This window comes from Notothenia coriiceps, unplaced genomic scaffold, assembly GCF_000735185.1.
Source record: "Notothenia coriiceps isolate Sejong01 unplaced genomic scaffold, NC01 NC01_scaffold00035880, whole genome shotgun sequence".
Classification (NCBI taxonomy): Eukaryota; Metazoa; Chordata; class Actinopteri; order Perciformes; family Nototheniidae; genus Notothenia; species Notothenia coriiceps.
Window position 1 is genome coordinate 1 of NW_011368581.1, and position 26042 is coordinate 26042.

At 42.6% G+C, this 26042-nt stretch overlaps 1 protein-coding gene across 1 annotated transcript; it reads right to left on the reverse strand.

The window, feature by feature from the left end:
• Positions 1-1007: 1007 nt before the first annotated feature.
• LOC104963244 (G-protein coupled receptor 98-like) lies at positions 1008-25949 on the reverse strand (the record flags this gene model as incomplete). Its single annotated transcript, XM_010791813.1, has 37 exons — positions 1008-1211; positions 1582-1847; positions 2656-2797; positions 3035-3173; positions 3256-3334; positions 4304-4388; positions 4473-4636; positions 4736-4915; positions 5023-5122; positions 5346-5476; positions 5816-6025; positions 6112-6421; positions 7067-7565; positions 7955-8136; positions 8217-8461; positions 8548-8763; positions 9014-9229; positions 9313-9556; positions 9673-10038; positions 10184-10323; positions 12002-12082; positions 12325-12454; positions 12931-13124; positions 13615-13795; positions 14159-14338; positions 16339-16712; positions 17762-18022; positions 18134-18257; positions 18344-18507; positions 18979-19159; positions 19419-19604; positions 20069-20195; positions 21948-22171; positions 22389-22565; positions 23037-23363; positions 25223-25493; positions 25612-25949. Coding segments are annotated over 37 exons (7638 nt in total), but the record flags the coding sequence as incomplete, so codon positions are not given.
• Positions 25950-26042: the final 93 nt, after the last annotated feature.

Consider the following 26042-nt stretch of genomic DNA (forward strand, 5'->3'; position numbering starts at 1 on the left):
AAAATAACATTGTACCTTGCAAATCAATAGCGGGTACATTTTACCCGTTGGCGGTTTTAGGTATACAGCGACCTCTGGCGGTTCTAGTGTTAAGGAATAATGTTTATAATAAATACATTTGTATTGATTTTAAGATATTTTCATAGTTCATACAATCTTTGGGATCATTTGTATTAATGTGGACCGGAGGGAGAGGGTGACGAGCATAAGTTTCACTTTCATTTTTTATTTCAATTCCAATTTTGGTCATGAAGAATATGTTTCTCTGTTGTTCATAAAGCATAAAGCAACAGCATCAGAGCACGGTGCAGAGTCTCTAGATGAGTCCGTCGTTCTTATTAAACATCCATGTTGTAGTCCGTTGTATAGAAAACTGTAGTTTCCATAGTTTCCCCACAGCAGCAGACGCACAAAATGACGTCCGCTGGCGCATCATAAACACGTCGGATAGTGAAAGTGCATTTGGATTCTCTAAAGTACCGCAGTCTCTTCTCCTAAGTCCTTTTGAATTCTCCTATCCACTATCCCTTAACCCCGTGACGTTTCACTCAGAGGTCAAGGAATAGGAGATAGGGTTAGAACTTAGGAGCTGATTTTTAAACTATCCGAACGCAACCTTGGTTAAAAAGAACACAATGGTGCTCCAGGAGGAGATTCATGTGATAAGGTGGGGGGGGGGGTTACATTGGTTGGTGATTGGCTAATGGTTACACAAGCCAAAAAATCGTTATGACATCATGAAGTGGCCAAAATCAGGTTTTTATATAAATGGATCAGGACACAAAGTGAGCAAATCTTTGTTCATGAAACTTTCAGAGTCTCTTTACACAGAGGGGACACATGTTGATGTAGAAAAGGCATGAAAAAGTGGATTTTGCATAATAGGTGACCTTTAACTCACACTGCATCACATTCCTGCATGAGATTTGAGACCCTTTTGTATGTTTACATATTTGTACAGCTACTCAGAGATACAACATTAGATAATCAGAGTGTTTATGATTTTTCTAAGTTATATAGAATCTGTATTGAGACCTGTTAACGGTAGGTCCGATGCGGAACAGGCCAGACGGAGCCAGGTTCTCCAGGACGGTGATGAGTATTTGGAGTTGGTCCCCCATCCGAGCCCCTCCTGTTGGGCTGAACAGAGTCACTGTGAAAGTTTCATTTGCTTCAGGCTCAGCGTCCAGGACTGCCCAGATCTCCAGCATCTGGAATAATATCAATCAATCAATCAATCAAAGTATATTTACATAGCCCAATCAATAAAAAACTACATATTTGTCTCAGGGGGTTCTACAGTGTTACAACTCTGTCCTTAGACTCTCGCAGCCTAAAGGGAAAACCCCCCAAAAAAAAAATGAAAGAAACTTTGGGGATCTTTTTCCAGTATTGAATTGTGCAATAGATGTCTTGCGTAAAGATAAAATAATAGACGATCATAAATAAAAAATGCGAGTGTATTTATAAAAAATATGGATCCAGTTGGTTGTCAACAATCTTCCAGGTACGGCCAAAAGTAATAACACTCTACATGTGTTTGAATGCTGTAAAGCAACTAAAAATCTACTTCTCCCTCACCTTAAACCTGACTCCGTCCTCCAGCACCACAAAGCCCTGTGCTGGCCTCAGGTCTCCCTCTGCCAGGCTGCCGTTGGCATCAGTGATGCTGAACTGAACCGTCACGGGGCCGAACGTGCCCTCCGCTGGGTTCCTGATCACGATCAGGGTGGCCACGCTCTCACTCAGCCCCGACACAGACGTGGGCTCCTTCAACAGGAAGTGCTCGCTGGTGTTGAAGGAAATGACGCCATGCCCATCGTCACTGGCCAGGATATTCACAGTGGCTTTAAGAAAACAGAAAGATGTAGTTAAAGACAGAGGTGGGAAGTAGTGGAATACAAATACTTTGTTACTGTACTGGTATCAGAACTTTACTCCACAACTTATTTTTCTGACGACTTTTACTTCTTACATTTTCCAAACAGGCTGGTTCCTTTAGTTTGAATGTGTGTTTGGTGGCGTGATCATTATTATTTAGAGTCATTGCGTGCCTATTGATTTGAACACGATCCGTGTATCCATCATTTCCTGGTCTTCTCTAAAAAAGAGGGACCAATGAAAACGTTGTCATGTTGCCGTTGTTCAGCATGGAAACATTCATTAGCTAACAATGACATTATTGTTCTATTAATATAAAGGGAGGTCAGGTACTCTTTAAAACAGCTGCTAGTTATGGGTACTTTTTACTTAAGTACATTTCAAAGCCCATACTTCTTTACTTTTACTTGAGTAAAGAAGTTTAGTCAGTGCTTTTTTAAATGGAGTATTTTTAAACACTGTACTTCTACTTGAGTAAAGGATGTGTGTACTTTTGCCATCTCCGGTTAAAGATAATAATATCATAGTTACGTACAGTTGTTCTTTTAAACAGGTTGATACAGGTTGTTAAAAAACCAAACAATTCTATAAAACCTTCCTTATACTCTCACATATGTATAATGTATTTGCCTCCTTACTCTCTGAACCCCTTGATCATTCATCGACAGTAGTTTATTTGAACTAAATATGCACTGGAAGCATATGTGTTGCTGTTTGATGCTGTTGTCTTCATGTTTCAGAGATGATGTTGTACTGTATCCTCCCCTCCTGTACCTGTGGTGTTGGTGCCCAGCTCCAGCCCGGGGGAGGGCTGGGACAGGATGAGCTGGAATCTCTCAGCTCCCTCAGGAACAGCGTCATCGATAATCTGCACTTCTACAAACTTATGCCTTTCACCGTCAACAAAGTGGAGCATCTGTGTGGACAGAGGGGTTTCGGTTTAAACACTTTGTGAAGACTATCATTAATCCAGGCCAAGGGCTCATTCTAAGGAAATGTCACTTGATTTAGATCCAAAATACTTGAGAGGCAGAACCACTTCAAGAAGGTTCAACTTTCTTGACTAAGCCCATCTGGATATGCATGCTACCTCAATATGATGTGCTGTGCATTTTGTGGGTTATAGTATGTTTAAATACTGTGCACAGCAGACCGTTTCGCTGGTGTTGTAGTCCAATCCCTGTTGAGCTTCCAGGTTCTGAGCGTAGAAGAAGAGAGAGACATTCCCATATGTCCCCTTGTTCCTGTAGGCCACTAGGCTCAGTACTCCCATCGTTTCATTCACTTGAAACCTGGAAAGAAGCATATTAAGAGGAAAGAACTATTAGGGCATGTACAAATAATACAAGAAATGTATTATTTGATTGTACTTACATGGTGTTCGTCCATTCAATGACTCCTCTAATTCCATCATTAGCAGCGATGCTAACCTCTGCTACCAAACCCTGAGTGTCTGCGGAAAATACATTATAAAAGAGGAAAGATGTTAAATGTTAATTATGACTGTATAGATACTTTATTATTAGCATCAGCGCCTTATTATGGCTGCAACTACCGTCAGCGCAATATGTGCTGGAGGAAATTCTAGAGGAACTAACTTCTGTCACGGCACATTGGAGCGAAGGATTACAGCTAAGAAGCGTCTCCTGTAAGTGGCTTGGAAAGCAGAGCAGCCAAGTCTTTAGGGTGGACTGATTTATGACCCCCTGAATAGTCTTCTTCCAGTCACTCTATGGCCGAGACACTGGGAGGCCAGCGCCGGGTTTAGTTTGGCTCTCTCCCTCCTCACCACACAGTGCTACTCGGCTCCCACCAAATCCCTCGGCTTCCTCAATCATGGAAAGCATCAATCCCGCCATCCAAGCCACATAATGACTGCTGCCAGAAGAGCGGCCGTGTGTTTACCGAGTGTCTCTACGCAGAGGCTGATAGTATTCTGGGAGCCTGCTGCTGTATTCTGTCCACTCATCACTTTCTGAAGTAACACATTCATATTGTGGAGTGCGGTTTGGAAAGTGCAAAAGCAGTAGGAGAAACTACAAAGCTCTTTTTACGATGCATTTTGACATTAACTAAAATATTGCATTTTAATGGACCATGTAGGGGGATTTTACATTAAACTACATGAGATTTTAGGCAAAGCTTCAAACATATGAATGTGTGTTTTACCTGGCAATGTGCAATATACAACCTCTAATCATCAAATAGAGCAAACGGAGAGAAATTATGAAAAGAAAGAAGGAAATAGATTTTATAAAATGATGAAAAATTGTGAAATACATCAGAAAAAAAGTGACACAAATGGAACAAATGATTGAAAGAATTGTACATGTAATTTGACACTATAATAACACAACTGTCTACTATGACCAATAGCAATCATAGGCATTTTCTAACAACAGATTGCGAAATTGCTTCATACCTAGTTGGGGAACAGTGGCAAGAGTCGTGATTACTGCTGATGTTATGTTCACCAGGAAGAACTCCTGCAGCTCAGGGATGTCGTCCTAAAAAACAAATATAAAAAGTTTTAAAATTCCACATCCAAACAAATCTGCTTTAAGGAAATAGTGCTTGGATCAGAGCTCTACCTCCAGTATGGTGACAGGGATGGCGACAGAAGTCTGTCCCTCCTGAAGGATAACAGAACCAGCACCAGAGATGAAGTCCTGTCCCGGGTCAGCGAGCGCCCCCTCCACCTGGGACAAGTCTTGTAGAGACCCTCTGAGAACTTCATAGGTGATATTCACAGCTCCTGTACCACAGATTTAGGTATGATATTAGTAAATAAATAAAGAATGGAATAAAGTATTTATCAGCTATCCAATACATTTTCACACTTCGCCCCACTGACCTGAGGATCCAAACTCTCTGTTGACGTAGATGTTTATAGTTCTGTCCCGTTCCTCGGTGGTCACCCTGAGCGATGAGGGGGCGATGGTCAGCAGACCGTAGGGCTCATCGCTGGTGTCCACAGAGAGCACCGCCTCCCTGCCCTGAACATCCAGAGCTGCATGACCTGTCACCACGACACCTGTGTGGAGGTCGGGGGAATGTTAATCTGGGTAAAAAGTCTGAGTATTTTGAGGCATTTCTGGGTTCATGCAAAAGTATCGACCATGCAGAGAGCAGATGCATTACCGAACGTTTGGATGTTGGACAAGACGACTTTGTATTCATCTTTGTCCTCTGGTGTGGCGTCATCAAGAAGCTGCAGGACTATGGTGTTATTTAGCTCTCCCTGCAGGAGACATACATAATTAATGCAGGATCAAATAAAATATAGCTTTACTGTCTCAATTACATATTTTCCTTTAAATTCTGTGTGATACCTTCAACCACCCTCACAGAAAAACAACAATAACAACAACTTGCTGATTGTTGCCAAAGTCTGCATCTTCATACTCTGCAATAAATGTGTTTTACCATAATCCCACATTCAATGATCTCTCTCTTAAATGTACCTCTGTGAAGAAGAGTGTCCCTGAGTTCTGGGTGAAGGTCCGTTGCACAAGAGGCCCTTGTAGAGTCCAGTCCACAGTGACATTACCCAAACCTGGAGATGTTCTCAACACCAATAAGGAGAGCCTCTCACCTGTAATGTGAAATATAAGTTATTTAGGGAGCATTAAAGTGAATTCTTATAATGTAGGTACCCGTGTTCAAGTTCTCTAATTGTATGGATTACACTCAGGGAGACTTCAATGGCTCATGCATAAATCATTTTAAGATGATGACAGACGACCACAGAGAACCACCTGTTGCTACATGCTGCCATTACTATGAGAGCATTCCCTTACGCTAGCACTCATACATAATTAGGACACATCTCTTGTGAAAGTGACAGTGGAGAGGGTTTGAAATGTGCTGGGGGATACATGGTTAATATTAAGTAGCGATACAAACAGGCAAATCATAGAAAACTACTTCCCACCTTCTCTGGCAATGACAGAACGTGAGGCTGGATGAAATCCCACTATTCCGGCCACATTATCGTTAGCCAGTATCACTATGGTTACAGTGTCGGAGCTGGGCAGGATGCGACTTCCTCCTTCCGTATTCACAAGACCAATCATGAGGCTCTCGTTGTCCTCTGGCTCAATGTCATCTCTGATTAATACCTGTATTGTCTTCTTCACATCACCTGTGGGCAGAGACAGTAAATAAGATGTTTCATTCTGGGAAGATTTTGGAGAATTTAAAAAACGAATCAGTGTTAGATCCACACACCGTCAAAGACCAGAGTCCCTCCTGTCCCGGTGAAGTCAGCGTCTGGTGTGGCCTCCCCTCCAACATACCTCCACTCGACGGTGACGGTGCCCAGGTTCCCTCCTCTCCTCTCGATTACCAGGGGCACCACAACCCCAGGCTCTTCTCTGACCTCTAGATAGAGCCCGTCGTTGGTGGTGTTGGGGCTGAGGCTGTATATCAGAAACACCCCGAACGCATCTCCATTCATCCCTATAGTGACCACCGCCTGGTCTGGCTGGCCGATGGAGGGCAGGTTCTTCTGAGCCACGGTCAGATTAATCAACTCCACCTTTAAACAATACATGACAAAACAATGTGTTAAACAGTGGAAATACAATGCATGTGAAAAAATGAATTATTATTAATGAACAGAAATAGGGTGGTGCAGGAATGAGTCTTAAAACCCTGAATGTCAGCATTTGACCACTTGCCAAAAGAAAGGTATGTTATTAACACAGGCTTAACATGTTTTCATGTTTTGTACTATGGCATGAAATACGTCATTAAATACCCCACTGGTGAATTTCTGAAGATGATATGTTAAAACAGCAGTTGCTCACAAGTTATTAAGGTAAGACTACTAAACAACATCACAACAGACATTGGCTGCCTTTAGCTTAGCGGCAGTGACTTAAAGTCATGTGACCTTGATTTAGTTTGTTTACTGCCTAAAAGTTAGCTTTTTACTTCTGGTGATTGCATTTACTCTTAAAACATCATAACAATTGGTGTTAACATGTGGAAATTAACCTGTGGCACAAAACATCATAAATGTTTCTTTGCCACATACGCATCTTACTTTCTGCAATATTTCAGAATCCAACAGAAAAATCCTATTGCTTTTTGTCTCTTGTGATGCTAACTTTGGGTTTAGCCTACAAAAATATGCCATCACTGCACCACTCTATATATGTAAACAAATATTGTTTTTTACCTTTAAGATCTGAATGAGGAAGCTCTCATCCATTTCAGGGAACTTATCAGTCAGGATTGGGACGGTGAGGTTGGCGACCCCCGACCTGTCTTCCATGAAGGCACTTTGAGCGGTAACGGGGGTGTAATCACTCCCCGCCACAGCCTGGGCACTGAACAGCACAGCAGCTGCAGTGAGGTTTTTTACATACGTCAAAACCTGAGGGTTAGAGGTCAGCTGGTCAAACCCTGCAGTCACCCAGGTGCAGGAGGGCGGGCTCCCCCCTGAAGAGAGAGAGAAGGCCTGGCAGGCAGCCTCTCTCAGACAGGCAGCAGCACATGAAGCCAGAGGGTCCGTCTGACCGGTGACGTTTACCGTCCGGAGGGGGGGGGAGGATGGAGATCCAGGTTTTGGGACGTCATAGTACGTTAGCAGATCCTGGCCGTCCGCCTGAGCCATGTCAACTATGTCGATCTCAGAGGTTCTGTACACGATCTCCAGGCGGCCAAAGTGACCACCACTGGAATAAAGGCAAGGAGGATGATAGTGAAAAGACAGCGGAGAAGAAAAGTGGGTTTAATGTGAGTGAAAATACACAAAAGAAAACCCATTATTTTGACCTTTAAAAAAATAATTTGCAACACCCTCTGAATCATACTAGCATCTCTACCTTCCAAACACACACTCACAATTTCATTTTTTACTTTTTAAAGTATTTTGTAGTATTCTTTGCTTAATTATTGTTTTTATTTATTTTTTCTCTTGCCTTCTTTTATATTTTGTACACACTATGTGGATTTAGCTGAGAACAAATGTTTTCTTTTTATTAAAGTAAGCAAAAGTATGAACATTTTTGTATAAGTTTTGGAAAAATGAAATAAAAGGTGAGTTAAATTGAGAAAAAAGTACCTTCTGCGGACAGTAACATTGGCATTATAAACGCCCTCCAGTGGCTCCTGGAGGCGGTATCCAGACTGTTCAAAGTACACCGTCCCGTACGGGTTGTCATTTTCAGGCACTATTATGTCAACAGATGTATCGGCTCCAAGGCTTCCTCCATTACTGGCATCAGTCAGCTCCACCTTAATTATCTAGAAAAGACAGAAAAAGTGTAATAAAGATTGACCATACATATTTCCAATGATGTACAAATTCATGGTCAGCTTCATACCTCAGTGATTTCAGGTACATCATCCGCTAAAACCTCCACACTGAGCGTCTTCATGGTCTCTCCTGGAGCGAATGTCACCTCTCCTGATGTGGGTGTGATGTCCCCCACTGCTAGTTTACCATTAACCGTGGCCTGCCATTGGACTACCACTGTGCCAATAGTACCAGCATTACGCACTATAGGCAACGTGACTTCAATGGAGTTAGACCCTGGTTCCTCTATGGTCACTGGAACTGCTTGGAAGACTGGGTAGAAATAAAATAAAAAAACTGAGAAGTAGTCCAGAATAAGATGACAAGACTTAAACGTATCCTGGATAATGTCGACTAACCAAAGGCACCAAAAGGGTCGTCAGAAGGCAGTATGGTGATGATGGCACGTGTGAGCTCCCCCAGCAGAGCTCCTCCAGTGGTCTGGTTGATCAGCTCGATGAGAAAGGTCTCCTCCAGCTCAGGGACCATATCATTGATGACATAGACGGGGACCGATTTACTGGACTCCCCTTCTAGGAGGACCACATCAGTGGAGGCTACGCTGTAGTCTTCACCTGTAGTAATAATAATAATAATAATGCATGTCATATAATACACTTTAAAAATAACGTCATCTCAAGGTGCTTCAGAATGCTATGAGAAAAAAGTTATCTAAGAAGCATATTGAATAAAGTATGGTAATATAAGGTTAAGAGCATAAAAGGTTAGAATAACAACAATTAAATAAAGGTCAGTCACTAAAATGCGGTGCGGATAACACACACATTCAAATGGAATTGATTTAAATCCATGCCGAACACTTACTGACTCTGGCGGTCAAAGGCACTGCTCGGAATTTGACTGATACGTCAGCAAAAATCCCCCCAACACGAGTAACGTTTATTATGGGCCCAACGTAGTCCTCGGCCACACTGACAGCAGAAGCAGAAAGCTGCAGGACCCCAAACGCATCGTCGCTGGCCTCCACCACCACCTGGGCTATAATGTCAACCCGGGGTCCCAGAGAAGGGGAATTGGAAACTGGAAGGAAGAGCAATAGCATATTTGTCAGTGTAGTGTAGTTGAAGTATAATTATATCTGAAATGAATCGTCCGTATCTTACTGAGCCTCTCCTGCTCTCCTTCGATGAGTTGAACGCTGATCAACCTCACGAACACGGACTCGCCTCTTTCTGGATCCTCATCATCCAGCACTCGTAAGGTGATGTTTGCTTCACTCTGATTGGCTAAGAAAACAACCGAATCCAGAAGAGGAACAAAGTCCCGCCCCTCAGTGGCTCGACCCACCCCAGGGGTCCGGTAAGGTTCTGGATCTGTCTCTTTTAGAGTCCCATACGTGACTCGCACCTAGAAAAAATAAAAGAGGAAGATTAAGATATGTAGGGGTTCATCAAACCCGTCTATTTATTTATTAAAAGCTAAAGAAACAGACTCATAGGTGGCTTTAATTTAACTTCCTGTACCTGTCCCATCAGGCCTCTCTGTCGCAGGATGGTGAGGGTGACAGTTGTGTCAGCTTCGGGAATACGGACCGATCTTGTTGCATTGGCGAAAACAAAAACACCGTAAGGATCGTCGCTGGCGAGCACGGTCAGAGTGGCAGACGTCTGGACACCCAGGCGACCGTGGGAGACGTTGACCAAAGACACGTTGAAACTCTGGTCCAGCTCAGGGGTCTGATCCTGGGCCACTTCGATTATGATGTCCTCCGACGTCTGACCTACGCCGAAGGTGATGTTCCCAAAGCTGCTGAGCAACTCCCCCTCAGAGCTGGGATCAGCCTCCCAGAACACAGTGACGTTAGACAGGTCTCCAGAGGACCGATCCACCTGGGAGAGAGCACACAGAATCATAGCATGAAGATTAAAAAAGTTAAATTATATCTTGACTTTCTATAGCAAATATAGGTAAACATCTACATCTCTGAGATCTTACTGGATACCTTTACATGTTTAAAATGGTCATGACACTGACCTGCAGGACCACAGAGCTGCGTCCATCCTCAGGTTCTGTCCCGTTAACAGAAAGGGATTCAGGACTAAACTGAAACACTCCATGGGCGTCATCAGAAGCAGCGATGGTCACCGTGATGTGGGACGCAGCTCCTAAGCTGGCTACACACAAAATAGCAGATAAAACCCTGTGGTACTTGTTCGTGATACATTCTGGTTACAATTTCAAGTGTTTAATTTAAAGACATTGAAAAGGACCGGATGAGAGGGAATGAAAACATTACATTTATCAATCAAGCTGGGGATTACAATAGGAATTATAATACACACCTTCTTACTACCAAATACCAACGTTTTACCAGGAAACATCCAAAAAGTATTCACTCAACGAGTGGGGGGATAGAGTTCAAGGTGACAATTTCAATTCGGAATTCATAGGGTCCGTACAACCAGAAGAACTTTTTGTATCTCAGCCTGTGGAGTGAGACTATGGAACAGTGTGAACGTGGAGCTAAAGCGATGTCCAGACATTAACCAGTTCAAGAGGAAATACAGAAATTATTTTCTCGAGGTACAGGGATGGGGAAGGTGTTTGACTATGTGTATGTGTATATGTGTATATGTGTGAGTATGTAGGTGTGTATATGTATGTGTGCATATATGTATATCAGTGTATGTATGTGTATGTATATTTATATATGTCAATCAACAGCTAAAGCAGATTAATAATACTAATAACATCAATAATAATGCATAACAATGATAATTATTGCAGATTATAGATTATAAATAAATCATTTAGGGACAAGGGGGTGAGATTAAATAAGTTATACTTCTTCTCAGTCCTTTTCGAACACTAGATGTGGCACTGTTTATGTTGCTAATGCTGTTGTTGTTGTTGTTGTAAATGTCATTTTTTGTTTTGATTTCTCTTACATGACTATGCACTGCAACATTTGTTTTGTGGTTGTTTATTTTACTTGTTCGAAAACAAATGTATCAATCAATCAAAAATAAATAATAATAACTTATATAAAGTAATATAATGGTCAGAATATGTCACAGCAGCCCAACCTGGGTGTTAAACACCGGGGTCTCCACCACTTACCCTTTCTGCCTGTGAAAGGCTGTTTGCTTTTCCCACAGGCTACTCCTCACAGGGGTCACAGTACTATGTAATTACCACTCAAAGTTTAACACACATGCACCCACATACCTAGATGTGTATGGACACTTGAGGCTCTAATAGATAATAATTGCACAAAAAGTTTAAAGGACTTTTTTTGTATTAATAAAAAGCACAACAACGTTTTTCTCTCCCCTGTCTGCCTCATTGACGTTCCCTTTTCCTCCTCTTTGTCTTGTTATTTTAGATTTATTGTTATTATTTTCTTTTGTTCATTAAGTATTATTTATGTTATATTACTTACTTTTTGTTTATGTACTGTGAAAAAAGATAATCCAACATATTTTTCAAAGGACATATTCTGGCGAACTATGTCTTATAGTACACAGTCCAGAATTTCTGTCATAACGTTTTCCGAGGAGAGTATCCTAGCTATGGTGGTCAAAATCTATTATTCCAACCAGCCAAAAATATTACTATGAAAAGAATATCTTGTACGAGTGATTTGTTAGGTCATAAAACGGTCAAATTTAAAAGAATTAGGTATCAGACCAAAATATGGCTTGTCAGCAGCAGCTACATGTTACCTGATCACTAATAAAACTGGACTTGGACTAATGCAGCCTTAGGGAGTAAGAAATGATGTGGTTGTGGGGGTCAAGGAATGAAAACTAGAAGCAGTTTTGTGAAAAGGAAAAGGAGGGGGAAACTTACCACGGTGGAGATAGGATGGAAGCAAGAAGTCAGAGTCACTCTCCCCACTACCACTTCCTTCACTACGCAGAAACGGATCCACTGATGGATCACACACGAGGATCAAACAAGGTTCACACCAGGAGAGAATCACACCGAAGAGGAGGGCAAATGGGAAGGAGGGTCGAGTGGGTAGGTGGGTGTAGGGAAGCACACAGGAGCACAGCACACAAAAACAGCAGGGCACATCACAGGGTCAGTTAAAAAAATAAAAATAGAAGCTCTAAGGCTCAAAATGTAACTGAAACTAATGAAAACAGTTCTGTTGTGCTCGCGTCTCTCACCTCCTCCATCAGCGTTGTAGAGCTCCACTCTGAAAATCTTGTCCAGCTCAGGGACAGGATTGTCTACGATGGTCACGCTGATGAACTTTAACCTCTCTCCTGGAAGAAAGTCCAGCACGCCATCTGAGTCCTGGAATATAGAGGAGGGGGTAACCAACCAAGCAGGAGAACATGTATTACCTCTCCACCTGCTTATCATTGGCGTGTATTCTTCAGGACGATTAAAGACTTTACTGGAAACAAACTTCAAGATAATAAATACAATTAGTCTGTTTGGTAAAAAAAAAATACTTCAAGGGGTTATCTGAATATAAAAAATAACTTGCGAGCCAATTTCTTTTGGAAACAATGATTGACACAACATGAAATGGGACTTGATTAGCTGAAGTGTGGAGTGGGATTATATGGAAAAGTAAATAGGCTCTGCATCTCATACGTATTTGTTTTTTGGCTCTCCGGTGTATCAGACTGTTGACCTAGGACTTTTAAAAAGTGAAGGGACCCTATTAACAACCTATTTTTAGCTGGTATTGTCATCTTATCATTCTGTTATGTGTATCTTTAGCCTGTACTACTGATACATATTTAAAATATAACATGTAAAACCTCGTAGTCCTCGGGGCTGGACGCTGTGAATGGCGTTGTCCTGTATCCCACCATGACCCTTCCCAGAAGGCCTTGAGCTCTGGCCACCAGCAGACGGACGTCTCCATCTTCCTCTCTGACAGTAATGTGGGCCGGCTCTAACACTGGAGAGATCAGGCCCTCTCCTGGGGGGCTGGGCTGAAACTGCAGCAGGCCTGGAGTAAGAGAAGGGTTTGTTCATGAGTTAAATTGCGTCTTTAATATATGGAGATATTGTATGCATGCATACAAAAACGTTAATCTTAAAAAAAAGAAGAGAGACAGATTCAAGCTATATATCTGTATGCAGTCCTTGCTCAGGTACACACAGTCCCAGTGCAATAATATAATATTACAATGAATTGTAACTAAAAACTTAAATAACGTCAAGTTAATATTAAAACAATGGTTAAAAGATGATGGTAAAAAGAAAGGAAATTGGAGGGAATGTATTGAGAAGCAGGGGAAAGCTTTCCTGGAGGGCAGGGAGTTTAGAGTAATGCCCATAAGAGGGAGAAGGAGAGAGGGAACATGGTAATCATATCTAGCTGACCCAGTAAGCCACTTGTCTCAACCTAATCTTATGAATAGGGATCTGTTATGGCTAGAAATATCAGCATTCAAAGTACAACTAAATAGTTTTCTGGGCATGTGAGTGGATATTACCGTATGGGTGGTCGCTGGCGGTGACAGTGACAGTGTTAACGGAGCTGTTTGGGTCGATGCTGGCTCCGCTGGTGGGGGTGGAGCCATTCCTCCCGTCACTGGACTCTGCTGACACCAGAGTCACCTGGAAGGACTCTGCCAGCTCTGGGAGGTTATCATCCAACACCAACAGGTTCAGCACCTAACAGAGAGATGGGCATATATTAGGTTATTTTTTTAAACAAGACTGTACCCTTAAAAAATAAGTCGATATTTCAGCCGTCAAAGGGAAAGCTTCATTATCTGCTGGCACCTGTTGACTCATTAGGAAATTAACAACCAACCAACCACTAGGGGGGGCTGGTTGTCTAAAAACATTTGCATTTGGGACGCAAATCCTGCAGCTCAATAGACAATAATAGGATATTTAAATACAGCGCACACTAAATAACCCTGTGCACGTTGTGTGACCCTGGATAAACTCAGAGGTGTTTTTCCCAGCTCAAGATCACATTAACACAGGTCAAAGCGTTGAGTCCCTCACACACACACACAGTACACACACCTCAGAGCGCTGTCCAGGCATGAAAACCACCGCTCCAGAGGCATTTCCAAAGTCTTGATTGGCTGGCGTCTCACTGTCCGAGCTGTCCAGTTGGGTCACAGTGTAGTTGACATAAACGCGGTCCAGAGATCCCCGCATACGCTCGATCACACAGGACACAGTGGAGCCTTCCTCAGTGGTCTGTTAGGACAACAAAGGTATGAACATATAAATTAATTATGGACAGCAAGAACGAATTGATAAATTGTCCTACTAACTATGTTAACGACCCTGTCTAGCTAAGGGTTAAGGGCCTCAGAGGGTTGCTGGTTCAAACCCAAGACGGACAAAGTATGGAGTGTGGACTGGTACTTCAAGAGCATTACTGAGGCTCCCTTGAGAAAGGCAACAATGTCACTGCACCTGGACACTGTTTAATAGCTGCCCACTGCTCCTAACACATGGATGTGTTAAAAAACGAATTGCGATTATCTTAAATGATTTATTTATAAGCAATAAAATAAAATACAAAATATATTTAAACCTATCAGGGTGTGTTTTTTTTAATGCTTTCTGTATCAAACAAGTACTTTTTATTAAGTCTGGAAAATATCAGGACCTCTCTTCAGCACCACAATACCTACATCAGAAAACATATTTGACTTAAACAAATAATGTGTATACTGTGAATTTGATATTGCACTATTTTGCGATTTGTATGAAAATATGATTAATTGTGATACTCTATTAAGCTGTACTCTGCTCGCATACATAAGTGAATTCCTTTGAATTATCCACTTCCAGGTGATTTAGAGACGAAGCACCTGATAGCCCACATGCCTCCACGTCTATTTATCCCCAGAGGACATAAAGAAGACCCTCTGGTTCTGATGGAATGCCTCCCGGCCCTGCCACCTGTCGTCCGGATGGAAACGAGGAACCAGATCTCTCGTTTCCAGTGCTGGAACTCCTGATCCGCTCGTACAGGAATGCTCTGACTGACAGACCCGCTGCAGCCTCGCCAGCTGTCGCTCCACCTGAGACACGAGAGCCAACGCATCCAATCCAACTAAAAACAGAGAGCATCTCTCCCTGCAGCCAAGCATGCAGCCTGATGAAATATGCAGCAGGACAGGAACCGACAAACCAGCTGGGTTTACATTACATGTGTTTCTACTCTGTAGACACAACTGAGTGACGAAGAGAGATGCATAATTAATCAAAATGTTATCGAAATTGCAATATGGACTAGTGCAATATTCAAAGCACAGTCAATAATTAACAAAGGCAAAACAGGAGAACATATCTGAAGATGCTGCAGAAAAGTCCCAAACAATGTGTTATTCTTGAGTATTAATGAAAAATCCTTGTTTGGTACAGAGCCTAAAAACAAAAGTTACTTTTTTTTCCAAATCTTGCAATCCTAGTGGTGACATTAAGGAATATTAATAACATTGCAATGCCACTGTAATAGTAAGACGGCCCGTCCACACACAGGCATGAAAAAAATCTTTCAAAGCTTCGCCCATTCACTTGAATGGGGTGACGTAGAAGATTTTTAATCTTCGCCTAACTGCATTGTGGGGAGCGGAGTATGGCTTTGCAAGCATCGTGAGCATCAAAAGTTGAGCAATGTTCAACTTTTGATGTACCCGATGCTTTCGAAGCTGGCATGAGCCAATCAAATCCCGTTTATGCAAATCCCGCCATTACAAGCGCTAGCCAATCAAAGCGCGTGCAAGCTGGGAGAGCCAGACCGCAGTTCATTTCCTCATATTCCAAACGAGAAATTACGGTAGCAAATCACCCGGTTTTTTACGACCAGAACTATTTACCGGGATACAAACCGGAGGAACCAGGCATGGAGGGAGGTGGCAGAGACAGTGGGTGAAACTGGTAGGTTTTCGCCTGTTTGGGGATTTTATATCCAGTTTACTTCGTTTTAACATTGCTATTGCTTTGTATGTCGGGGGCGGGAGATTCATGTGATTGGTTGTTGGTCGCGTTGCTCGCAAAAAATCGCCACGCTTCAGACACGCCCAGCATCAAGATTTTTCAAGGTTTTTTTCATGCCTGTGTGTGGACGGGCCGTAAGGCTTATTCAAAAGAGTATAGTTATATTGATTATCAACATAGTTTACTTCAACAAAAGTGATATTTGCTGTGATTTGAGGTGCGTATGTTCCATAGTGTGCACTTACGTCAGGTATGCAGGCCCCGGTGAATCCGAACAGCCCGTTGGCATTGTCGCTCTTCATGACCCGCAGAGTAGCGATGGGTCTGGGCAGAGGGAGACGCGCTCCTCCCTGAACCCCCACCAGCAGCAGGTAGAACAGCTCCTCTCCCTCCTCCTCTTCATCATCCCGGACCTCCACCACAAAGGACTTCTGCCTCTCCTCCTGTCGGTAGCGCAGGTAACCGGAGAGGTTCCTCAGGTCTGTTTTGGCGGGCTGGGTGTGAAGCTCGTGGATGTGACTGCGGTTCAGTTTGGTTCTGTACAGGCGGACGTCCTGCAGAAGGCCTGTGTAACGCTGCTCTCCATCAGGGTCAGAGCCAATGAACACTGACGAGGGTCCTGGAGGGGAAAGTCACAGGGAAATACAAGTTTTAAAACCCTTGTATGGTATTCGGGTCTGTGGGACCCGTTTTCATTATTTAGCGAAAGAAAAATGATTATTGAAAATATTTTTTCAAACCCACACTCAATGGCCTTGGCTCATTTCCTGTGAAGAACATATATCAGAACACATTTTCAATGACCACCCACTGTACCCCCCCTACACATTTACATTACATACAGGGTGTTCAGGTGTGTGTGTGTGTGTGTGTGTGTGTGTGTGTGTGTGTGTGTGTGTGTGTGTGTGTGTCAGGTGTGATTCACATGGGGGGATTGAGCACATAAGGGGGGGGGACACATCTAGAGTGTGTGTGTGTGTGTGTGCGTGTTTTATCTGATCCGGATGGTTACTAATTCCTTTTCTTTATGGCGGTTTGACCGGGAACACCATGGGTGTTACAAAGTTGACTAAATCATCCAAAATGCAATGAAAGTGGTGATCAGCCATTTGATATGTTCAAATGTCTACTGTGAAGGATATCATGAAGCCTTAATGCAATCGAATGTAAAACTAAAAAGTTATGATTGATGAAAGTAGTAAGTCGTACAGATTTGACCTGAAGACAACAGGAGGGTTAAATGATATGGAGATTTCAAAGCAACATGAGGCAATGTTAAATAGCCTCATGTCTTCTCTGGACATGCACAGTTATATCAAGACAGGAGGAGAAACAGGGGCGAAAGGGAGAAGTTGTTAATAGATTTCAATTTTGTTGTCAAGGGACAAACGTATATGAAGGTAGGACACTGTCTGCCACCATTTTTTTTGACATGCTTCACAGAAGATAAACTTGTGCTAACCACTTGTTATATTATTATATACATATCATATTCTATTTACATGTATATAGACTTTTTGCACTACTTTTAATTTTTAATTTTATTATATATGTTGCATTGTTGGAGGAGCTCAGGTCATAAGATTTTCATTGCCATTTCTACACCGTAGCTTTGTGCATATGACAAGAAAACCGTTGAATTTGAATGAATAATGAGCCCACACTCACCAGTAGCATTGTAGAGAACGATGTAAAAGGGTTCATCGGTCTCCGGTGTGTCGTCATCTTCCACGGCCACAGAGACGTTCTTCATCCACTCCCCCTCCTCATACACCAGCAGCGTGCCATTACCCAACAAGGTGAGGTCACCTGGAGACGCATCTCCGTACTCCACACGGTACATCACCGTGGCAACAAAGTCTGCCCGCCCTGCCCTGAGAACAGTGAAGTTGGCCACGCCCCCTTCGCGAAGATGCACGACCACAGGTTCTGAGGAGAGGACGAGGCGTGGGAAGAAAGACAGGGAGATGAAAAAGGAGTAGATATAATATATCAGAATAGTATCACCTTCATGAACTGTATTCATAAGAGACCACTTACCAGAGAAGTAAATGGGGTCATCATTCTTATTAATCTGTAAACTGGCAGTGAGTATGTTTCCCAGTCTTGCACCACCTGTAGCATTTAACACTGTGATGGTGAAATTCTCCATGTCCTCTGGGATCTGGAATAAACAAAGTATGAAAATGACTGTGGGCATCTAACTCCAATTTGGATTGCATGCATTTTTTTATTTAGTGATAATTTTACCTCATCAGGAACAGAGAAGAGAGTGAGGTTTTTGAGGAACTCCCCCTCCATGAAGGTGATGTCTCCCTGGATCGGGCTCACGTCTCCGGACCAAGCTGGCTCCAAGACCCAGGACACCGACACCTCTCCAAAGTGACCCCTGTTCCTCACCACAGGGTACACCGCTGGAGGAGAATAAGTAGAAACAAAGATGTATTTATATTTCCAAACACTTTTACAGTCAACAACTCTTTTGTATGCATTTTTATTTTTATTTCGTACCACCTGTCAAGGCTTTTATTTTAAGTTAGAGCACAATAATAATGTGGTTTTCTGCAAATATTGGGGATACATTCACTAAAGGCTGAGTGAAGTGTTTTTGCTTCTTAATATTCTCAGGACCAGATCAATAATTGGACTGCATCATCCAATCAGTGGGGGTGTACAAGTTGACTGAATAACAATTTTTCTGCTTTAATGATCCATTACAATAACATAATTAGCTGTAAACACAAACTTAGATCATGTCTATCTCATCCCCCATGCAGAAAATGTTCTGTGTGTCACTTCAATAAGGTCAGTTTTAAATGTCAATGAGATAGTGCTTGACACTAAAAACTGTCATTATTATCTGAAGGATTGCTACTCTAAAGTACCTCGGTGAGTCTCGTCCCCTTTGCTCTCATTGATGGCCACCGTTAGTCCTGATTGGATGAACTCAATCACCCCAAAGGGGTCGTCATTCCTCCGCACTGTGATGTTGACCTCCCGCCGGTTGCCTAGGCGACTGGGTGGAGTGCTGTGGCTACTTAGCACCACAGAGAAAGTCTCGTCCAGCTGTATGCACACACACACACACACACACACACACACACACAGAGAAACACGTGAGGTTTAATGGAGAAAGCACAGGTTTAAGATGTAGGGGAATTCAGGTCATAGCAGCAGACTATGACTACTAATCCACTATAAGACTATTTTTTCACTATCTTTAAGTAATATTGACCACTTTTAGACTTGAAGGACCGAGTTTAGTAAGAAAAAAAAGTTAATAAATAAATGTGAGAGGTCATTATTGAATCGACCATATCCCTACCTCAGGCACCCCGTCAGGCCTCGCCACCAGCGCCACCACCACCTCTCTCTCTCCGGGTTTGAACTCCAGGATGCCCGTGGCGCCGTAGAACTCTGCGTTGTCTGAAGGCATGACGGCGTATCGCACCAGCTGTTTCAGCAGCTGGCCCTGGGCTCTGACCACGTGCAGCTCCACCGCCTCACCCTCCTAAGTACGTTAACAGATGTAAGCAGAAGACAGAGACAAGGGACACAATTATATGATATGGATTAGATGTAACATACACCTCACAGTAGCTGTTGTTATTAGATTAGAATAGTTTCAACTTGATTGTCATTGCACAGTACTGGGACAGCAAAATGCAGTTAGCATCTAACCAGAGGTGCAAAAAAAAACTAAAGTATATAGATCATGAATTATTTTTGCGCATACACATTAGTATAAATCTAGAATACATTTAAGAGCTGGTAGAAATAAAGATATTATAATGAAGACACTGTAGACTTAATAAGAATGAATCACTATGGACCGTTACTGACACTTTTATAATTAATAATATGAAAAATATGAGTACGCTTTACAAGCTAAAGCTGTGTGGACAGTTTGATATATTACATTTATATAGTAAGATATTTAAATTACAAAATATAGATTACATATTTTAGACTCACATTAATAAACCACGGGCCTCTGGACAGTGAGGAGAACTCAAAGACCCCCCCCGGGTCGTCGTTCTCCATGATGACAATCTCTCTGCTTGTGAAACCAGCCTTCAGGATCTGATTCTCAACATTACTCCTATAACACACACACACACACACACACACACACACACACACACACACACACACACACACACACACACACACACACACACACACACACACACACACACACACACGCATAAACAGCATGAAATCATAATAGTGTTAAAGTTGTGAGAAAAGAAAGAAAGAAAACTCTTATCTTTGACACAAGGTGTGTTGTGTGTGTCGTTTGTTCACACAGCTAGAAAACTCAACTAGAGAACCATTGGGAACGTTCCTATCAACACTATGTTTCCAAAATAGCACAATAACAATGTTTAACTGTTACTGTGTTAGAGTGAAGGTCAAACATCCCAGAAAAGGTGCAGAAGTTGGTTTCTAGTGTTTCACCACAGACAATGGTGAATTATGTCTCTGAAGTCGGTACAATAACTCCTACATTGTGCAGAAATTAAAGTTTTTTGGACTGGTTTTTTGGTTGTGTTTTGAGCTTCTGAAACATCAATATTTATGAAATGAGGTTAAACTAAGCTCTTTAACTTCAATCAGTGTTATGCATTCTTTACATTGTGTGATGCTTATTCATTATTGGCCCCATATGTAGAGGTCCTGCTGTTTAAACCACTTTTAATAACAATGTCAATCTCCGCCGGGCCTGCCTCTTTATTGCTCGATGGGGGTGTGTGCATGTGTGTGTGTATGTTGAGAAAATTGAAGCCAAGTAAGCATCACATAACGGGTAAATTAGAGACAAAGACATGACAGAATGCAGCACTCCAAACAAACGCTCACAGCCAAGGCGCTGCATGCATACAAACAACGTCTTTAAAGCGCTGCACAATCAGGCCTGGTTAAATTAGAGCGGAACACATAAAGAAGATTCTCTATTTACTCCCAACAACCACTCTCTTTTGGGTTCCCTTTTTTCACACCATCACTACCGACCCCCCCCCACCACCCCACCCTAAACCCCCCTCATCCCCACGTCAACCAAAGGGCCCAGAAATCCTGAAGTGGGCCCTTCTCTGAAAAACAAAGTCTTGATTCACGCCACACAAAAGGCCCAGGTTCATTCCACTCTCTACTTACCCGAAGTACACTATAAAGCGTGCAGTCTCCACCCTGCGGGGGAGGAGTGGGAGGGAGAGAGAGCTGCCGTTCTCATCAGAGCAACAGATGAACCCCCCCCCAAACCACAAACACACACATATCTCCAGAAACCAACGCAGAGATGGGATGAGATAGCACCCACACATCTTTCCCATACAGTTAGCTCTACAATTTAAATGATACCAGCTGCCAAACATTATTGTATTATAATTAATATTATAAAGCAGGAGGGTCTAATATGCTTTCATAATAAAGAACAAAATAAACAATTATTATTGTGCTTAAAGATGACTTTTGTCTTGATCCATTTTTAAGTTTCTTGTTTTATTTAAAATGTCTTCTGTCTGTATTTCCTGTGTTTTCCTGTTTGATTTATTGTCTGTCTTGGACTTATTCGTTTCCATGCTTTAATGTTCAAAAAGGTATTTTTTATATAAACAGCGATATACAGTATCTCACACTACTGGAAGTCCAGAAAGCATTAAAGGGCCATTTAAATCCTGTTTATTTGTTTTGTCGTATCCTTCTATTTCTTTATTTGTCGTACATCGGAACATTTCTCTTCTGTTTTGCCTGGTTTTCTTAAAATTAAAGCAATTTTCTGTTGTATGTTAATGCCTCCTACCCTGCTCCACTTTCCATGACAACCTTTCCTGGAGTTTTATATCCCTACCTGTCCAGAGTGAGCAGTAAGGTCTCGTTGACTTCTGGGATGTTGTCGGCCATGATGGTGAAGTTGATGGAGGCATCGCTCTGCCCGGAGAGGAAGACCACAGAGCCGCTCAGAGGCTCCAGGTCCTTCACAGTTATATCCGCACGGTTGTCTCCGATTGGCTGAAGACTCCAGAAGACTTCAGCCTGACCGTCTGTCCCGTCACGACGCAGGGGAAGGCTTACCTGCAGCACCAAAGACATGGTCACCAAAGATATTATGGGAAAGGTTTTGACCAAATGATACTGATGTAGATCCCCAACAATTAAACTATACTATGAACCAAATGTAACTCCGTAAAGTTAAATCAAATCATCTTACAAATTAGTCATATGCAGTTTTAGGGTTAGGTTTATGGAAAGTCATAAGAGCCGTGTCAACTGATAGGGGGTCATATCTTACTGTGCTGGTATTGCGGTCCTCTGGTTCATAGACCACCACTGTGGTGTTACTTGTAAAGCCGATTTCCCCGTTAGCGATGTCAGGGGTGACAGTCAACGTCCGGTTTAGAGGTCCCCCAAACCTCGGGCTGTTTGAGTGAATCATAGGTCTGATATCAACCAGCTCCACAGTATTCAACTAGGAGAAACAGATGAAGAAACTCAATTATTGAAAGGCTCACATCGGTAGCATGTCCCTGTAATAAATCAAAATGTAGCTACTTCTTAACCAAGGTCATTTATGTCCTATTGCTTTTAAATACCTCGTCTTTGTTACATTCACGTAGGTGTGTGTAAAAGGGTTTGACTGACAGTTTGTGATGTTATTATGGTTCAGAATGTGAAGGAGGCTTTTCTTGTTCTTTTTTTTTGCTTGTTTGAGGAGCTAGGTGGTGTTGTTGCTTTGGACAGTCGGGAAAATCCCATAGCAACATGCCAGATTTAAGTGCCAGTGTCAAACCATTCACACATGCAAATGAGGCACTTAAAGCTTGGATGGCACTGATTTAGCCATTAAGTGGAAAAACAAACATAAAGGGCACATCTTTGCCTGGTTGACAATAATAAATGATGTCATTAAAAGAGAAAACAAAGATATAGAAGCCAATACCTGTATGAGGAAATGAGCACCATTCTGCAGAAAGGCATCGTTCCTGATCGGCAGTATGACGTGCACCATCCGCTCGAGTGAAAACAGGACGTTAACAGTTTGGCTAACGTTCAGAACCCGGTCCCGGGATAGTGCTGGGTCTATCGGGCCTGCAGGGATGTAGAGGGCGGTGAGGGTCAAAGACACATTACCCAGTGTACCACCGTCACGCAGGAAGTGAAGCGACAGGAAGCGGCCCTCAGGTTGGCTCTGGATGCTTTGCTCTTTGGCCGGGTCGAACCGAAAGAGCCCGTAGACATCGTCACTGTCCTGGATGTAGAACACCATCTGTTGGGCAGAGCGGAGGGAAATCAGAACAAAGAGTAGAAAGGAAAACAACAAATTGGCAAAAGAAAAAAGAAATAGGCATATCATATGTTACATTCAAACTGAGAGAATGAATAAAAACACATTGTCAGTCTCTTGACCTTAACCTTGCCACTTATTGAAGTTGAAGAAAAAGATTATTCTTTATTGATCCCCTACTTGTTTCCCCCTGTTTTGAATTTACACAGAACAGTACCAATACACACATGCATCAGAATACAGGTATGCAAAGCTGGAGTTTATGTGGCTTGCTCAAGGGCACCTTGGCAGTGCCCAGGAGGTGACTCGGCACTTCTCTAGCTACGAGTCCACACACCGTATTTATTTGGTCGGATTATGACTTGAACCAAGTTCCTACTGACTGAGCCACTGCCTCAAATTTTCCCTCTTTTGTGTCTGACATTTCCACCCAACAACATCTCCATCAAATGCATGCCAGGATTGAAGCCAAAAAAACAAGTTAATGTTTAAATTGAGCAAAAAATAGCTTCACTTCAAAAGTTTTCTTACAGTAGATGCAGTGAGGAGGAAGGTGATATATATTTAGGGTGTCAGGGGATAATTGCCATGAAGCCCACATTTACCAATAATTACTCTGGATGATTTTGTTGTGCATCCTGTTGTTGTGTAACCAAGACTGTATCAGCAAAAGAAGAAAGTAGAGGTGAGGAACAGAGAAAGGAAAGAAAATAAGTGAGACTTAACGTAGTAAAAATAAAGAGCCCTGAGCTAACTTTAGAGAAGCATCCTCTTTAATTAACTCTGCTAAGATGGATAGAGTAGCTTTTATGAGCATTTAAACTCAGGCTCATTCATTTCCATGCAACCTACACTTGGCTGATGCTTTGCCTGGCGTGCTCACGATAGCCGATTTACAGCTCAGTGTAATGTCGGTTAAATATCTTAGAGTTAATTTCAATTAACACTGATTAACTTGTCCCTCTGTTAAAATCCTCAAGGTATTTTCTGTTGAGTCAACTCTTTGTGCACAGGTGGTAAACAGACCCCACCACTTCAACACGTGAGGTGGTGATCTGGTGTGTGTTTGCACGTGACTGATGCAGAGTTTGTGCACGTCTCATCCCCTGCCTTCAATATAAACACGGCTTAGATCTGCCCACTGCTTTAACACATGGCCAAGAGGCTTGGACAAAGATGGAAGCTATAAAAAACCTGTCGCCACTTTTGCCCACGCTTTCTAAAAAAGAACACACACACACACACACACACACACACACACACACACACACACACACACACACACACACACACACACACACACACAGAGGGCCTGCTGTTTTCGCTTTGTTTTGATTCAGCCACATTAAGGGAACACCCACAGAGCAAAGTGACACACTATAAGAGTTTGACTTTTGAAGTATGTGCCAAGTTTGCCACTGTACTTACAGTAGGTCACACATAAGCATTCACACATGCACAACATATGGAGGATGTGTTCGGGAACAAGTGCAGCATTATGTTGCTCCCTGTTACAAACACATAGTAACACAATAAATAAACTAAATTCATGTAACGGGATTCTTTTATCAGGATACAAAAAAAGGTAACTTTAGAAAAATCGGATTACTGGTTCAGGGTTACGCATTAATACACTTATTTCTATACAGTAGAAGATAGTATACAGAGTACATACGAGCATAAGCTGTTTCTTCTGTTGAACATTGAGTTTGAATCCGACACAGGTCGTCCCACCTGTCTCCCCCTTTCAGCCCTGTCTCTCAAATAAAAGCACTGTTGACTCACTGTCTTCATTGAAGAGACAGAGGAATTGGCATATCAAAGATCTCCCCGACACTGACCTCCATTGGTTCGTCGACTTCCACATTTCCTGTCGTAGTGTTGCGCAGCAGCTTGAGGAGGAAAGCCTCTGCTTCTTCAGGCAGACCATCCCCCACAATGTCGAGAGGAATCACAGCCGTCACCTGGCCGGCAGCGAATCTCACCGTCCCCGCTGCAGGCGTCAAATCATCTGAAACTGGGGAGGGGTCGCTGGAGTTTCTAGAGATGGACCAGTTTGCAGACACGGCCCCATAGCTGCCTCCATTTCTAACAATAATGATCCCTTCAAATCTAGAGGGAATGATAGAAGATGGTTAAAGATGTAACAATCTTGGATGTTGTTTCAATATGATACAACGCAAAGCAAATGTCGTCAGAGTAAGACACATTTCATTTGTAAGGTATCCACCTCTGTGTCAGGTCTTCATTGATGGTGATTGGCTGAATGGCTGCACTGCTGCTGATTGACAGGACACCGTTAGGCTTGTCATTGGGCTCGATGGTCACTAGCACAGCATTGGGTGAAACCAGCACAGCGTCTCCTCTGATGCTTTCTTCCAGCAGCACCAGATGGAAGGACTCTGCGATTTCTGGCACGGCGTCATCAGTGATTTTGAACAGCAGGCTGGCAGTGAAGACAAACGGGGGGAATGTCACCGTTCTGACGGGCTGCAGGTCGAGGAAATCCACATCTGGTGACGCGCTGCCCTGCCCTCCACCGCTCACCACCATGTAATCCACAGAGACCTGAAGACAGAATAGTCCAAATTATTCAAAGTCAAAGTCAACTTGATTGTCAATCTTTCAGTTCACACACACACACACACACACACACACAGA